Genomic DNA, 16,404 nt, shown 5'->3' with positions numbered 1-16,404 from the left:
AACATCTAAAACCTGCAGGACACCGACCCTCGAGGCCTGGTGTTGCCCACCCCTGGTCTACAGGGTTTTTTCCCCCCTCACCATCTGTGAGAAATACAGATTCTTTAACCTCCTAGGACCTGGCATCCACATATGTGGACATCACATTTTGGGTTATTTAGACCAAAATACTAAATCTTGCTCTACAGGGGCCTAATATCCACTTACGAGGACACTCTACTGCTACTGTTCTATTGAAATTTGTATCGAAAATGAATATCCTCATATATGGCTCTGATTTTTCTTAGAAACAAAATTTAGGTTAAAAAAAATCAGGTATTTTTTTGTTTTTACATTCATCAGGTCCCAATCAGACCAAATATCAGAGAACTTAATAATGCAGCCCTATTTCTGGATATCTTTTTCCCTCTTGGTTGCAAACGCCACCAAGACTGCAGCTGGAAGGAATAAAAACTAAAACTGTCCTTATGCAGGGGGCATGCTGGTTAATACCGTTACCTCGCAGCAGGTCCTGAGTCTGCATGGGTTCTCACCAGGTAATCCCGCTTCCTTGCAGGGACTACAGCTCCCCTGCTACCCTGAAGTGGATAAGTGCAAGCAAACGGATGGAAGGATGAACTGTCTTTATGCACATTAACTAAACATTAAAAGGATAACACTTGTAATCTATGTGGTTCTCCAGTTTCTTACTGATAAAGCTGTGACGGTGATGTCAAATAATCCTCACAGTGTAAACACCCTGTCCTTCCTTGCTTCAAATACTGCTGTTTGTGATTGGTCAGTGTTACCCCTCTAATGAGAATGGCTTGTAATAAGACTGGGGAAATCCTGTGATTGACTTACCAAGTTTATAACCACCTTCCTGTAACCTGATGATGTTCTGGTGAGTGAAGCCAGATAACTCCAACATATCTTTGGTCTGATGAACTTCATCTGCAGGCATAGTTTCAAATAAATTAACATATGTACAGGGAATTACTGTGAGCCAGTAACTTTAGGCTTCACAAATGTCCATTTTTTTTCCTTCTCTTATTTCTGTATGATGTCATTGACAGTGAATATTACTTATGTGGTCATATCTGGCACACAGGTTCTAACCATTATGTGACGGAGAGCAAATTAGATGAAAGCTGGCTTAAAGGGAAAAGAAGTGAAGCAGATTTTTTCAGACAGAGGTTCAACTGAGGGGCATCACCAAGGCTCAGCATGATAATGCTCAGCAACAGTAAAAATGCACAGTTGTAAAGGAGTATAATAGATCCCTTTACCCACAGCCACCCTGGGGCGCCTCTGTCAGTGGTGCGGTGGTCAGAGAGCCCGGTGGCGCCAGTGTCCGGCAGCCTTGCCTCTGTCAGTGCGCCCCAGGGTGGCTGTGGCTACAATGTAGCTGCCATCACCAGTGTGTGAATGTGTGTGTGAATGGGTGGATGACTGGATGTGTAAAGCGCTTTGGGGTCCTTAGGGACTAGTAAAGCGCTACACAAATACAGGCCATTTACCATTTTACAGTTGCGTAACCATACTTCAGCTTAAGACAGGATATTGTTAGAGTGGACCCAGAGTTGTTGGGTCCTGCATTCATATTTTTCTCGTATTTTTTTACATGAGATTTCAATAAAGGCTGACGCACTCTTAAATGGCTGTTTTCCAGTTAAAGAAAGACATGAGATAATCGATACTTTTGGAGGCTGGATTCAAAAATCCAAAAACAAAGTGGGTGGATGATTTTTCTGCAGACTGAAGGAACAACACCTCTGTGTAAAGCAATGAGGAAAATTAGCTTTAAGTCATGACCTTGATTTAATTAGTTGTGTTTATTCTGCTTGATTGTTCATTCAGTTAAATAAAACGACAATGTCCTCCCAAACAAGTTACGCAATTGATCAGAGGAGGAATCCTTCAAAAAAAATTACAGTATTCAACAGTTCAACTGAAAACAGGGAACAATTTAAAGTGATTTTCTTCCCATACAAAGTTCTCAGTGACTAAGCTACAGTATATCTGAAAAACTTCATAATGGAGGTATATTAGGTCTGGCTATTCCAGAATAAATTCTAGGCTGGATTATTGTAAATCCATGTCATCGGGTTTTCCGAATAACTTCCTGAAAAACCTTCATTTGATCCAAAATACAACAGCAAGAGCATTAATAGGAGCCATAAAATCATATTTCTCCCACTTCAACTTCTTATTAGCTTCCTGTCAAATCCAGAATCAAATCCTTCTCTCTACACACAAACTCCATCAATGCCCCATCGATCTTAAATACCTCATAGTACAATGTTATCCTAACAAAAGGCATTTTGGGGTTTCAAAACTAGAATGGGAGGCGGAGCCTTCAGCTATCAGTACCCTGTCCTGGCCGCCAATCTCCCATTTTGGGTTCAGGATTAAATAAACCAGGATGACATAATTTGGTGGGTTTTTTTTTTTATTGTGTTGAAGGTGAAAGGATGCAAGAATCTAACATAATTAATACACGTTCAGATGATCATGAAATGTTTCTTTACAAGAAATCTTGATCACATACAGTAAATGAAAGATTAAATGGTTTTGTCACACAGACCAGAAGGGTGGCACACACTAACACACACTACCAGATAGACAGGATATGATGCAATGTGATAGAGGGTGTGACATCATTAAAGGAAGGTTTTTTTAAGCTTGTGATTTCATGCTTATACACAGCAAATCCAGCATGTCCAAATTAACACTGTCGGATTTGATTTCAACACTATTAAAGTGTCTATATGGGTCCACACCAGAGAGTGTTAATTTAACTCTTTTTGGAGAGTTGGTACATTAACTCTGATTTAGTGTTAAACACCAAATCTGTCTGGAGTTGATAATTTAACACTTGGTGTTAAGAGTTTATATATTAACTCTCAAAGAGTATTTTAGTTTAACTACGTAAGAGTTATCTTCTAATTCATTCTAAAAAGCAGGAATTTTACTGTTCTGAACTTCTAGAAATTTCTTTTGGAAATAAACATTTACTAAAAAGATGCAATGGTTTTTGAAAAACTTTTATTCTGAACTGTGCACCACAATTTCAAAACATTTTCTGAAAGATGTAACAGTATACATGTTCTCACTTTCATTAGAATTTTGTTTATCAAAAGTTCTGACATGGTAAATGCAAATAACAGCATTCTCATCACTTATTTCTTGAATACAATATGCATGTCCTTCATTCATCACTTTGTGGAACTGCAACGCACTTCTGCTCTCCCCCATATTCCATCTTCACAAGCATATCCTGTGCGGAGATTGAATAAAAATTAGTTGACACTAATTAACGGCACAAATAATCCAGTAAACAATTGCAGCACAGTAAAAAAAAAAGGAATCCTCTTTGAGCCATTACTTGTGTAAAGTATTTTCCCAAAAGACAAAGACACAGGCAACAGGTAATACTGAACTAAATGTAAAACCTCAACCTTTTTCATTTTTACCTAAACCGTGTGCACAAATCTCTGGAGGGATCTATGCTAACGTAGAATCCAGTCAGAACGCCTGCTACTGCTGTTTGCTCGTTTTTTTTTTATGGGCGATCGTTTTCAGGCTTCAAGTAGCACCATTATACCAACATTTCACATTCTAGACATTGTTTTAGGTGTATTTGACCAAAAGTTTGACTGAAAATTCACATGCAAGCTTTTTTTCCAAGGCTGTGGTATTTGCCCGCAAACAATACCTTTCAGCTAGCTAAAACAGAATATTATGCTATCACCGAGCAACACGGCTAATGCCTTTCACACAGCTTTGTCTCAACTCCAAAGAGCCACAGAAGTAGAAGCTCATAATAATAATTGAAACAATCTTTGAAAAAATGACTTACCAAGCATGGCAAACAACTCAAATATGTAGAGCAAAATGTTCTGAAACGGCTTCACTTCAGCTTCGATTGGAGCCTATGGTGCTGGGGGCGGAGTCTGTGAATTTACTCTGTTGGTGTCATAGCCCCTCTAGGAGTTCAGAGTTAAGAGGTCAGGAGTTAATGTTTCCATTGTAACACCTCCAGATTTGACAGAGAAACACTCATTTTTAACACTCGATTTTAACTACTATCATTTTACACCTCAGAGTTACATTAAAAGAATGTGACTCTACTTAGAGTAAAATTAACTCTACTTTTGCAAGGAGACTATTAACACCAAAAAATTTAACACTTTGGAATTTGCTGTGTAGTTAGGGCAGGATCAGTCGAGCGTGAAACATCACTTAGCAGAGGGTCAGACTGCTGGGGGACTTCCCACAATGCCCTGAGGTGTTTCCCCCACTGTCCTCTCTTTCACTTCTGATGTCTTTATATGCAGCTTTTGCTTTTAACTTTTTTCCTCCTGTAGTTTTGTTTTTTGTCTTCTTTCTCTATGCTTCACTTTTCTTTCTTCTTTTTCCTCTCATCCCCAGCTGGTCATGGGAGAAAGCTGACCCTGTCTGAGCCTGGTTCTGCTGGACGATTTCCCTTTTTTGTTTTCTTGTTCACAGAGGATTCTCCGGGTTCTCTCTATTACACTTTAAGATCCCCACCCTTCAATGTAGAGAGTCCAAAGATGACTGTTGTTGTAAACTGTCATTTTGAAACTCTGTTTCTGTGTTTAGTGAAGATGAAAAAAAGGCCACAATGATTGCTGATGTGGAGCATGCTCTACTTCAAAAGCCAGAAATTTTTTGTATTTATTTATTTTTTCCTAAATCATTAATTAATGACTGAAGATCCAAACTTTACTTTACTTAAATAAAAGGTCAGTGTTATTTTAAAAAAAATATTTTTCTTTGTCTGAATTGAGGGATGGCGTTAGATGGTGCTTATGTTGAGCCAAATGAGAACGGTTGTCTTGACAACAGGAAATGTACAACAACAGGCCAATGTCAGGCCACCAGGCGAACATTTAGAAATTGATTAACCGTCAGCTGACCTTCTTTTCTTCATGTCTTGGTTCAATAGTTCCAAAAGTTGTGCTAATAGTTCCGACATTAAAGCTGTGCCGATATCAGAGACGTAACCTCGCTGTTGCCCGGACATCCTTATAGGACTTTCTTGAATTTCAAGAATTCATCTATATTATGGTCTTATTGATTAGAACTGTTATGACTGCTGTGTTATTTTTGTGTCATTGTGTGCAACTGCTGTGTTCCTTCCTCTATGAAGAGGTAGAATATGCTGAAATGTGGAGGTGCAGCTCAAACACGATTGGCTCGAGGCTGGTGACCACACCTTACATAAGGAGTCAAGATAGCCACGGTCTGTAGAGAGGATCATTCACTTGTTTGTTTTCCAAATCCAGTATTTTTTGTAACATCAACTATAATTGTGTGCATGGTTGAAGGAGTAAGTAGAGCTGAGATGCCTTTTGTTTTGGAAGATGGGGGGGAAGCTTTTGGTTAGGCTAGCTCTGTTGTCGAGGTGTTTGTTATTTTGGTCTTAGCTCAGCCCTAGTTAACTACTACTTTTGTGTTTGTAAAATTGTTGATTTGTAAACACAAATCATACTGGCCCAAAGAAGGAGACACTTCTCAAACTCCTGACCTCTTGCTCTGGAGTTTAATTCTTATCCTTCTGAGCCAACTAATCCAGACACTGAGCCCATTGCATTGCAGGTTATAAAGCTGATGTCGGGGGCAAAGAGGCAACACCTGTAATAGAATTTACAGATAAAAGTTAAATGGTTTAAAAATGTCTTCTGGCTGTTTGGAGCCTATCCCAGTGACCATAAGACAAGAGGCAGGGTACACCTTGGACAGGTCACCAGCTTGTCACGGGGCCAACACAGAGAGACAGGCAGCCTTTCACACTCACATTCACAGCTATGGGTAATTTAGAATAATTAATTAACATAACTCCACTAAATGCATGTCTTTGGACTTTGGGAAGAAGCTGGAATACCCACACAAACACAGGGAGAACATGCAAAGTCCACACAGAAAGGACATTTCCTGCTTTGTAAAAGACGATCTGATTGGACTGCTAGTGTACTTGGAAACAGCATAAATATTTATCTTTTCATGGTGCAGTTCTGCTTGCAGACGACTATTTCAACCTTTCCTCAACAATTAAGAATACAAAAAAAGTTGTAAATTACTTTCAGTAGAGACACCAACAATTGACATTATAAAAGAGTTTAGGTTTTTTAAAAAGTTAAGACAAAAAAAAAAAAACCCCTGCAGAAAATCGAAATGGGGGTGTGGGTGGAAACAAGGATCCCCTGCTGCTCATGAACCCTTATTGCTCCTGGCTACGCACCTGCCTCTAAATCCAACGCACATGTGCAACACCCAGACGCAGAAACACAGACTTGTGTTAACTGTGACAATCTATTTTTGCCGCACAGACGGACGCTGACACCGATGACTCCAGGACTTTCCAGCGGGCCGGTGATTTGCTGCAATGCGAACACTTAAATCGCTGCCTGCGCTGTCAGATAGATAGGCGGGAGCAGCAACCTCCCACTCCTCCTATTGCTATAACAACCACAGGGCGGTCGGTGTGACTCGATGGCACAGCAGCTCGGATGCGACTGCCAAGTGTCATCCTCCTGCAAGTAGCCCGTCCTCTGCTCAAAGCATCGCCGCATGAACACTGACTGAATCCCGCCCGGGGTAGGAGGAGGGGGAGAGCCTGTGTTTCCCCCGTCACAGTGATCTGAGCACCGGGGAAGCTCAGGCTTGGGATCCGCTACGTCAAACAGATTAGTGAAATAACCTCTCGGAGTAGGACATACCTCCCCCCACACCCCCTTTGGGTTTGCCTGACTGCATGCAAGGGCTCAGGAGGCAAGATAGACTGTGCTGACAGAAAGCCAGGAAGCCCTTGGCGAAATAGAGAAGTGCATTACTTTTCTTTTCTTTTTTTTCCTGGGTTGGGTGAGACGACTGGTGATCCTCCGGCAGCCTCTTTCTCTCTTTCTCTCTGTCTCTCTCTCTTCTTCTTCTCCTCCCCCCACCCCTGCGCGAAATGGCGAAAGAAAACGGCGAGTCCAGCGATGGATCTTGGAAAAAGCATGTCGATGACATCAAGAAAATCTTTGACTTCAAGGAAGTCCTTGGGACGTGAGTAACGCGATACACGCAGGCTTTGCGGGCGGATAAAAACAACAACAGAAAACCAACAACTTTGTGTCCACTTGTGCAAATTGGTGTCAAGACAACAATGCCACAGTGTAGCGGTTTTGGCGGAAATGAGCGCTGACTGACAGCTGTTGAATGTGTGCTGAATTAACTGGTTGACGGTGACAGACGCAGGCAGAAACTTACAGCCCGCTGATAGAGGCGTTTTAAACCCAGACCTGGAGTCTGATGAGTTTATTGTCCAGTGTGTGTGTGTGTGTGTGTGTGTGTGTGTGGGGGGGGGGGGAGAGAAGGGGATCTTAATCATGTGTGAAGTCAGACTCGCGTGATGCCCCCCCTCCCCGTTATGTCATGGTTCATTCAGAAACTACTGCGGCATGTTTCTGCTTTTATGTTTTTTCCCAGGACTGACGCGTGTATCCAGAGCTTTGTTAAGGCTGACATTTATTTATCGGCACAACTGTGACAAAGACAGCGGGGGCCTCTTTTGCATTACATGATGATGATGATGATGAAGAAATCAGCTCCCCCAAATTAAGGGGGCCATCTGTGAGGACTTTAGTGGGTGTTGTGCCTTGTTCTGTCGGCCTCTTGACTCTCTTCTCCAAACAGAGGGATGTATTTGAGCTGAGAAAGATCACGTCTGGGGTTTTATGGATCTGTGTCACTGTGGCAGATTCTTGTTTGTACAGTAAACTGCTGTGCTCTGGTTTGTGTGGACTTGTTTTTAGGGAAACCTCCCCTCCCCACCCTCCACTCCTCCACTCCCCTCATCTTTGGCTGAACTTAGTCCCTTGCCCTTGGACCACAGAGCAGGCGAATTCCACAGTTTATTTTGGTCTGCTGTTAGTGCTGCCTGACTTCATGCCTTTTTCTTCTTTGAATAAGTCATGCAGCACAGACAGAAGAGCCTGAGTGAATGAGCGACAGGAGACAGCCAGAGCAGGTCGTGCTCACACGATCCAAGCAGCCTTGTGATAGACTGCTAGGTGTTATCACACGTTTAACAGAGTGCAGTTCTCGCTGCTCTGCTCCCCCCCCCCAGAGAGATGGTTTCCCCCTCCTCTTTCCTGAGAAGTAGTCATTGTGGTGTTGATGTTGTTATGAGATGCTGAGGGATGGAGTCTCCCCAAGGAAACGTGTTTGTTTTCTTTAATTTAGCTGAAACTGGTGTGAAGCACAGTAAAAAAAACAAAAAGACAGGTCTCTGGTCACTATGGTTATGTGGCTTGTTCTTCGGAGCATCGTCCCCTTGTGTAAACTTTGATTAGTCTGTATCCTATCATCATCCTCTCATTTTGGGGGAAACTTGAGCTGTTCAGCGTGACTGCAGATCTGCTGTGCTTTCTTTTGTTTTTGGTTTTTTTCTAGCAGCATCATAAAATTCTCTGAGATTGGTGATTCATAAAGCGCACTCAACACTTCAGCTGCTGGACTAAACAGTCAGACATTCCTGCCTAGAGGCAATTCTGATTTTTCTGTTTTTTTTCACCCCCCCCCGCAAGGCTTTCATTTGTGTGTGAAGAGCCTCTGAATAAGACCAGTGAATCATCATCATCATCATCATCATCATCATCATCTTCACTGAGACTTACTGTCCACACAATGGCCAGGTTGGAGGAACACACAACCCTCCGCCCACGACCCAGCACACATCTGCGGGGCTGGTTCGTCAGCACTCGGTTGTAATGGCACACACCGTACAGCGTGTACTCCTCTTGCCTGGCTGGCTGAATTCGAGTGAGGGCCATTTTTACTTGTTCCTACGCGTCTTAATCAGGAAGTGGCTTGTTGTTGCACTCCCGGGTTCACAACAGGCCACCTGGGGCACAAAAGCCCAGCGAGCTCGCAGCTTTCGCTGGGGATTAAAATGGAAGAGGAAGTGCTGCTGGTCGAAGGAGGGGACAGATTGTCTTCCTCTTCCTCCTCTTGCTCCACCTTTCAACTCTTGGTTCAGTTGTCAGGCTTCCAAATCGCTGTCCGAGAGGGATCATCCCTCTGGAAGTGTCCTGCTGCCAAAGAAAACATGGAAAGCTCATTAAAAAATTTACTGTGCTCTTGTTCTGATGTGCTTTTCACAAGTGTTTCCTTCTTATGTTACAATGGCAAACCTAAGAACCTGATGCATAGTAACATTGGACTAATGGCTATTCTGCCTGTTAAAGTTAATTTTACTGATCTTTAATCATGCATTTCATGCTTGGAGTGGATCTTTGCATTTTAACCTTGTCACCTTTATTCTTCGAAACGCTCTGAATGTGTTATCGTTCTCAAACGCACACCGCAATGATCACACCTCCTGAGATAAAGGAGGTGAATGTTTCTTTGCAACGACTGCCCGCATTGTTTCTGAGATGCTTGGATGCCCTCTTGCAAAGAAAGTTCACATCGGTGCGAACAAGACGAGAACAAAGAGATGAGATCCGAACAGTAGCTGGAGGCCAGAGCGGCTGATCAGAAACTGATAGGACTTTTAGAACAGGAAGCTTGTGGCCGTGACACTATAATGGTCTTGGCCGCTCTTCTCTCCCAGCTCTTTTGTTGTTGTTGATTTAATGAGATCTTCACCACTGAAAGGTAGTCCTCATCACTTCAGCTCTGCTCGACTTTGGCCTAATTTTAGGCCCCTAAGCTGCTTGATAGCCTGTTGGAGCAAGTTAAGTAAGCTGACGTTACCCGAGTGCAGCTTCAGACATCCCAGTGGGCGAAGAGTTGTGAGATTTTGAAGTATTTGACTGAGATATTACTAACATACTAGAGTCTGACTGTCAGCACGCTATTTTCCCCATTGTGTAAACATTTTAAGTCCATTATGCAAGATTTCTTGTATAAGTGAGTCTTATGTAAGATGCAGTGAGGTGAGACACTTCAGCAACCCGATAATTGGATTGTATTTAATGCCACAGATGAGTTTGATATAGATAATGTGTCTGTTACATAGTTTATTATCTTTAAAGCTTAAAATTTTGAACTTACTGTTAACACACTGGCCACATTTCTCTTCAGGTTGAGTTACGTTTGTGTCCACTTGATGAACAGAGGCTTAATATTAACCCCAGTTTAATTGTTCTGTTTTGGTCTCCACCAGCAGCTTCCTCCCGACTTTATGAGAGACTTGAGAATGAACCCGTTCTTTTAAAGCAAGCCATTTTGGTAATGCTTATTAGGAGTTATTTGAGGACCCCTTTCTAAATGAATAGGGGTGAACCATAGCTGTCGGAGGTCAATGGGATATAAAAACTGCATGTTTAGTAAATCTGTAGGTTCTCAGTCATCCAGGTCATGGTGGTCTAAGGAACAGGTTCTTAAATGCCGATAAGGTTTAAATACCTGGGACTCTCCAGCGTTTGGTTTTAGAACTGGAAAAAGTCTCTTGGATAAAAGATGAAATGTCTTCAAGAAATTTAAATTAGTCCAGTCACTTTCTTTTCAGGCTCCTTAGAGCTTGCATGTTTAGTAATTGTTTTCCATGGGGCGTCATCAGCTTCTCAGATCATTGTGCAGGAATTTTGGAGTTTTGTCCCCCTTGTCTGCTTCAGTTCATTGAGGTTTGTTGGCATTTATTTATGCACAGCTATCTTAATGTCCTGTCACTGCATTTCAATGGGCTTGAGGTCTGGGCTTGGACTGGACCATTGCACCACCTTGATTCTTTTTGTTTTCAGCAGTTTTTCAGTCAAGCTTTGAAAACATGGCTTCACATTTCACTTTACAGTACTTTAGGATGCAGATGAGTTCATGGTTAACTCGGTGACTGCAACGTGCCCAGGTACAATGAAGGAAAACCCGACATGCAGAGGGTATTTTTCCAGTTACCTGGATCCACTTACCTTAACCAGCTTTGTGTGAAGCCAGTGTTATCAACTCGCTATGTTAACCCTGGTTGTCCTGATCTAGATACGAGCAAGCTCACATGAAAGGGGTGGTGCTGGCATCATCTGACCAATCACATTTATTTGTTTTGATCGATCTCCTTTTGTGGTCAGTAAAAGTGGAAAAGAACTTTTATATTAATAAAATTTATTCTGTTTGCCAACTGTGGGAAAATCTGATGGATTATGATCTCGTTGGACCATTAGTTTTTATTCTTTCATCGAAAGCCCCAATGATGTTTAATGTTCTAATGGCATATAAATACAAAAACAGAATTCAAATGTAGGCTTAGTCTACCTGTGATTGATATAAAGTCCAAAGGAACAAATAGGTGACTTGATTCATCTATTGATGCATATTGAATAGCAAGACTGTTTACAGCCTATTGGTAAAAAAAAAAAAAAAGTTGAAAAAGTCAAGAAAGAAAACAGCATCTAAGAATCTGTATTTATTACTGATGTTCATTTGGGAAACACAAAAACTTTAGACACTAATAAAAATCGATCTTGCTGCTGATTAGTGATGCTGATTTCCAGAGAATTGATTGGTCAATAGTCGGTGATTTCATACCTGTTGATTTTCAACTCCTTGAGCAGGCTAGGTTTGCAGAATAAGTTACTATGGGGGATGCACCCTAGTAAGAAATGATTGTTCTTTGTAAGTACAGAAAACCCCGGTAACCACAAAGTTACCTGGATAAGATATAATTCTGCTTTGTCGTACATGCCTCTGGTCCTGTGTTTGTAAAAGAAACCCAAATCATCACCCCTCCACCACCGTGTTTGACAGTTCATATGAGGTGTTTGTGCTGATATGCTTTGCTTTGATCTTCATTATGAGCAAAGATCTCCTGTTTGGTCTCATCTGTCCAAAGGACGTTGTTGCAGAAGTGATTGGTTCAGATGTAACTTTGCTAAGCTAACTTGTGTTACCAGGTTCTTCTGAGAGAAGAAGCTTTGTCCTGTCAAGCCAGACTTGTTCTGTCTTTTTGTAATCATATTGTCATAAACTTTAACATTTTCCATGCTAACTGAGACCTGCAGATATTTGGCTTTTTTGCAGTTTTTTGAGCATTGCATGGTCTGATTTTTGGGTGAATTTGCTGGGACGTCCACTCCTGGGAAGACTTTGGATTGTGTTAATGCACACCTTAATGCTCCAGATCAGCAAACTGCCAGAACTTCTCCTTTTATAGAGGTTCTCCCGCTTGCTGATGATCAGTTAATCAAGTGTATTTGATTATCAGCTCTTGGCTGCTACTTACCCTATCAGTTCCCGTGGAAGCAGTAATGGTGTGCCTAGCACTTTCACAGGACTGCATAGAGCACTGCACACCTGTACTTCACTAAAGCAAATCTTCTAAAACATTATTTATTTCCCTACATTTTGTGGCTCAAATGCAGTCCAAAATGCTTTCCAACTACATCTGCTTTGAGTGTTTTGTGATGTGTTCTACATCCCACATTCTGAAATTGCAGTGTCAAAGTTGTCCTCACTTAGCTTCCAGTTTAGGAAAATTATCTTTTTTTCTCTAAGTTTGACATTCATAAATAAACACCAATATTAAACTGAGCTGTCCTCTCACAGAGCCCCACTTGTTGGTTTTGAAGTGACTGTTGTTGCCTCTGTGCATTGATAATTCTCTGAAACAAGTTGGGTCCTTGAAAGCTGCATGAATGCCGTGAAAGTGGAAGCTAGGCAAATAGGATGATAGAGGACCTTGGTTGCTCTGCCTGAAGAAGACTGTTTACCACTTCCCACCATCACTGCTGTTCTCCATCTACACTGACTGTGCACAGACATTTCCATTTGCATCCGTGGCACCTCTGACCGCAGTGAATGCCTGCACAGCCATGTTGTGTTATCCAGTGTACTCGGAGAGTTGGAAGGATACAAAGCTGCCCTGTATCAGAGCACAGGAAATGTAATTGCACTTATTAAAATAATTCAGCTGCTATCTGACAGACTGATCTGTGGTTTCAGACAATATTTGGCAGAAACCTTTTTTTTTTCAGCTCTTTGTGGGCACCAGTAGCTCTTAGCAGCCTGTAAACTGACCATCGCTCTCTTTTTCATCATCAGTCCAGTGACCTCAAATTGCACATTACTGGAAAGTAGCCTGAGGTCCACAGGGTATTAGAATAATGGCTCCCAGCTCCACTTGTAGGGACCTTAACAGCTGCTGGATTTCACTGGATGTATTAGTCGAGTTCGTTTAACAGGCAGAAAGCCATTTTTGGCTGGTTGGAGAGAAATCCCCCTCCTGCAGGGAATGTTTGATTTATTTTTCTGCAAACTGGCATTTCTTAAACCAGAACCCAACATTAAAATATTCAGCCTACTCTACTACAGACAATATTTTGCATTTTTCTTTTCTATTACTAAAGTGCTAAATCTCTTCATTCAGTAAGTGGCAAACTCTTGTGTCAGTTGATTCAGCCAGATTCATTTTTGTTGAAAAACTGTTAATTTCTAGTTTATTCACAGGTCGACCTGCCAGTTGTGGTAATCTATGGTAAATGCCAGTTGGGTTCCACAGTGGTGGACGTCGGCCTTCAGACAACCCTCATGAACTCTGTTTCTGACATCAGTGGCCTGCTGGAGGTCATTTTGTAGTTCTCTGGCAGTACTGATCCAGTTTCTCTTTCCATAACCGAGTAAATACTGTTCCTGGTGATGGGTTAAGTACCTTCGGCCCTTTTCAGCTCTCCTGGAGTAACTACCTCTCCTGAAATCTCCTGCATGCTCTTGAGACTGTGCTGAGAGACACAGCAGACCTTCTGGCGATGGCACATATTGATATGCCATCCGGGTGGAGCCGAACTACCTAATAACACCAAAGCAGCTGAAACTGATTAACAAACCCCTCTGCTTAACTGACCAGATCAGTCCCAGAAGTTTGAAGTTTTAAAGGGACTGGATGTATTTTGCAAGCTCACAGATGCAGCTTATGCTCCATTAGTAGCACCAACCTCCATTAGATGAGTCCTACAGCTGCTGACGAGACTTGGACAAAATTTCTCTTATTTCAGGTCTTGCCACAGCATCCCATATTGGTTAACATCAGGGCAATGATGTTGAATCTTTGTCTTTTTCTTTTGACCGTTCAGTGGTTTGCTTCAGGTCATTTTTGTCATATCTGCATCTGCCAACCTCTCCTCACATCGCACTTTCCTCTAAAAGTTCTTGCTTTTTCATTGTTCCCTCAACTAAGCTTCAAACATAGTGTGCCATATTCAGCTTCTAACTCACCTTGCCTGCAGAACATCCCAGAAGTTTGGTGGAACATTCATGTCCTTCCATTAACATCATTTCTATTCAGAATTTTATTTTTCCCCCTAATAATGGGATTTTTAACAAGTTGTAGAGATTTTTGCAGGTGCTTAGCTGTTACTTCGGGTTCTTTATCACCTCGTTCAGGATTACACGCTGTTCTCTTGGTGCGAGCTTTGCAGGACACCCACTCCTAGGGAGAGGAGTAACACTCCTGAATTTCCATTGTGGACACGTTGCCTTATTGTGGACTGATGAACAATTTAGGCTTTAGAAATTCTTGTGTAGTGTGTTCATTCTCTGTAATGCATTTTCAGGTCCTGTGAAAGTTTGTGTGCTCAAGGCCTGACTCATCTTTGTGGAGAAGCGTAATCACCAGACTTTCTATGGTTTCATTTATGGCTGAAGGGCACTACTTTATGTGTTCCACATAGACAATAAAAGACTGCACACTGATGATAGCAGATTTTGAGGGATCGTGGCTGAAAATTTGTAAAATTAAGCCACCATCGTAGCAGTTTAGCCTTCTGCGAGAAAATGTTGTATCCTACAAGCCTGACTTTAGATTTTGGTTTCCAGTCTTAATGAGGGAGCCCACAAGGTTTCCCTGAACTGATTTCGAACTCGACTCAGGTTTCATCATCGCTTCTGTGTCTGATTTAAAGGTGTCGCCTCACTTTTCAGGAATGACTTTAGGTATTACCTTACCTGGATTATCGACTTCCGACTCTTCCATCCCATATGTTGCGTAACTGCCCGCTCTAATGCATCTTACACAAGATGAATCAGTGTGATTACCCCGCAGTAACACAATGCAGGCACCGTCTGTGAATATCAGTAAGCAAGGCTCTGTTGTCAAAGCCCGCCACCTCCTCCATGAACGTACTTACTCCGTCAAAATTGCCCCGCATTTTTATAATCGCCAAGAACAACCAGCTGAGGTCGTGGCCTAGAATTTATTTATTTTTTCTTCTAGATGAGAGATAGGAGGCTCGCTTTGCATCTGCATCTGCAGCATCAGCCTCTGGTTTCATACAGAGAGCAGCCCACATTTCGCATTAGTCAGCCAGTTTGAGTTGGATATCTGCACATGGTGGTGTTGTGTGACTGCAGACTGTCACACACAGCTCGTTCTGTCATCCAAGAGCAGCGAAACGGGGAGCTCTGTGGCTCTGGGAGGAACTTAAAATTCAGACATTATTGAGTCAGTGTGCTGACTTGATTGTGCAGTCTTTGACACTGGGTCAGGAACAGTTTGCAGGCATACAGTCATTTTCATTGTGCGTAATATATTGAGATAAGGTTCAATAAAGGGTCCAATTTCGATGACTCTTTCTCTCATCACTTAGTGCTGCTCCCAAATGGCTGTTTAGTTAAGTTGCACTTTCGCTAATGATTATTGTCACTCCTCAGTTAATTATGCAGCTTATAAAATACTAAACTAATTCCACTTGCTAGATTGGAGTAGGTCAATTCTCAAATCTGAAACATGGAGCTTGAAAATATTCATCACTTTTGCTTTAATAGTTTTTTACTTGGCAAACTTAGTTTTTGTCTGATCAGTTTAATTCTTGCATAACTGCATCCATGTGTATGCATGTGCACACGCAGTGTGTGGGCAGCAGCATTGCCATATGCATGCTTCTAGCAGAGATCACACGTATTATTTCCTGTGAATGATGAACTAATAGAATTAATTGAGTCAGAGCTTGCAGCACAGTTTGTCATGCTTCATGCATTGACATTGTAAGTTGTCATTCACAGGAAGTGATGTTGCTGCCTGTCAGTCTAGTGAGCAAGGGGGACCGAAACCGTGTTATACACCCTTAACCATGCTCTCTCAGTGAGTTCATAGGCTTCCTGTGGTTTTCTTCATTGTGTTTCCTTTGCTGCAGAAAGCAGAACACATGCTCTGAAAAACCACGCTCGAGAGTTGCTTGTCAGGCGGCGCGTGCTGATGGCGGAGGAATTTTGCACTTCGAATGTCCGTACAGCTGTGGAAATTGGTGGCGTGTGCTGAATAAGAATGACGCCCATTGCCTTAATGGCAGCAGCAGCTGTGGTGGGAAGATAGTGCTGTAACAGGCCAGCAAGTAGTGCACCAACTCATTCACCTGCACAAGCCCTTGAATTTGCATATGGTCCCACATCATATGTCAGAATGAGGTCAAGTCAGAAGGGCGCACG

The 16,404-nt window shown here is 42.1% G+C and overlaps 1 protein-coding gene and 1 long non-coding RNA gene across 2 annotated transcripts in view; one reads left to right on the top strand and one right to left on the bottom strand.

The window, feature by feature from the left end:
• Positions 1-3,010: 3,010 nt before the first annotated feature.
• Positions 3,011-6,271, bottom strand: LOC143419402 (uncharacterized). Its single transcript, XR_013099359.1, has 2 exons — positions 3,842-6,271; positions 3,011-3,259 (listed from the first exon to the last, which is right to left on the bottom strand). It is a non-coding gene; the product is annotated as an uncharacterized LOC143419402 (long non-coding RNA).
• camk1db (calcium/calmodulin-dependent protein kinase 1Db) overlaps positions 6,264-16,404 on the top strand; it is a 26,815-nt gene continuing 16,674 nt past the window's right edge. The window contains exon 1 of the mRNA XM_004567778.3: positions 6,264-7,053. Within this exon, the coding sequence (XP_004567835.2) occupies positions 6,959-7,053 (95 nt within the window). The 5' untranslated portion in view covers positions 6,264-6,958. The remainder of the gene's footprint in view (positions 7,054-16,404) is intronic.

The sequence above is a fragment of the Maylandia zebra genome, linkage group LG7 (genome assembly GCF_041146795.1).
Source record: "Maylandia zebra isolate NMK-2024a linkage group LG7, Mzebra_GT3a, whole genome shotgun sequence".
Classification (NCBI taxonomy): domain Eukaryota; kingdom Metazoa; phylum Chordata; class Actinopteri; order Cichliformes; family Cichlidae; genus Maylandia; species Maylandia zebra.
Note: the sequence above shows the minus strand (reverse complement) of the source record. Positions and strands in the feature narration are given on the sequence as shown.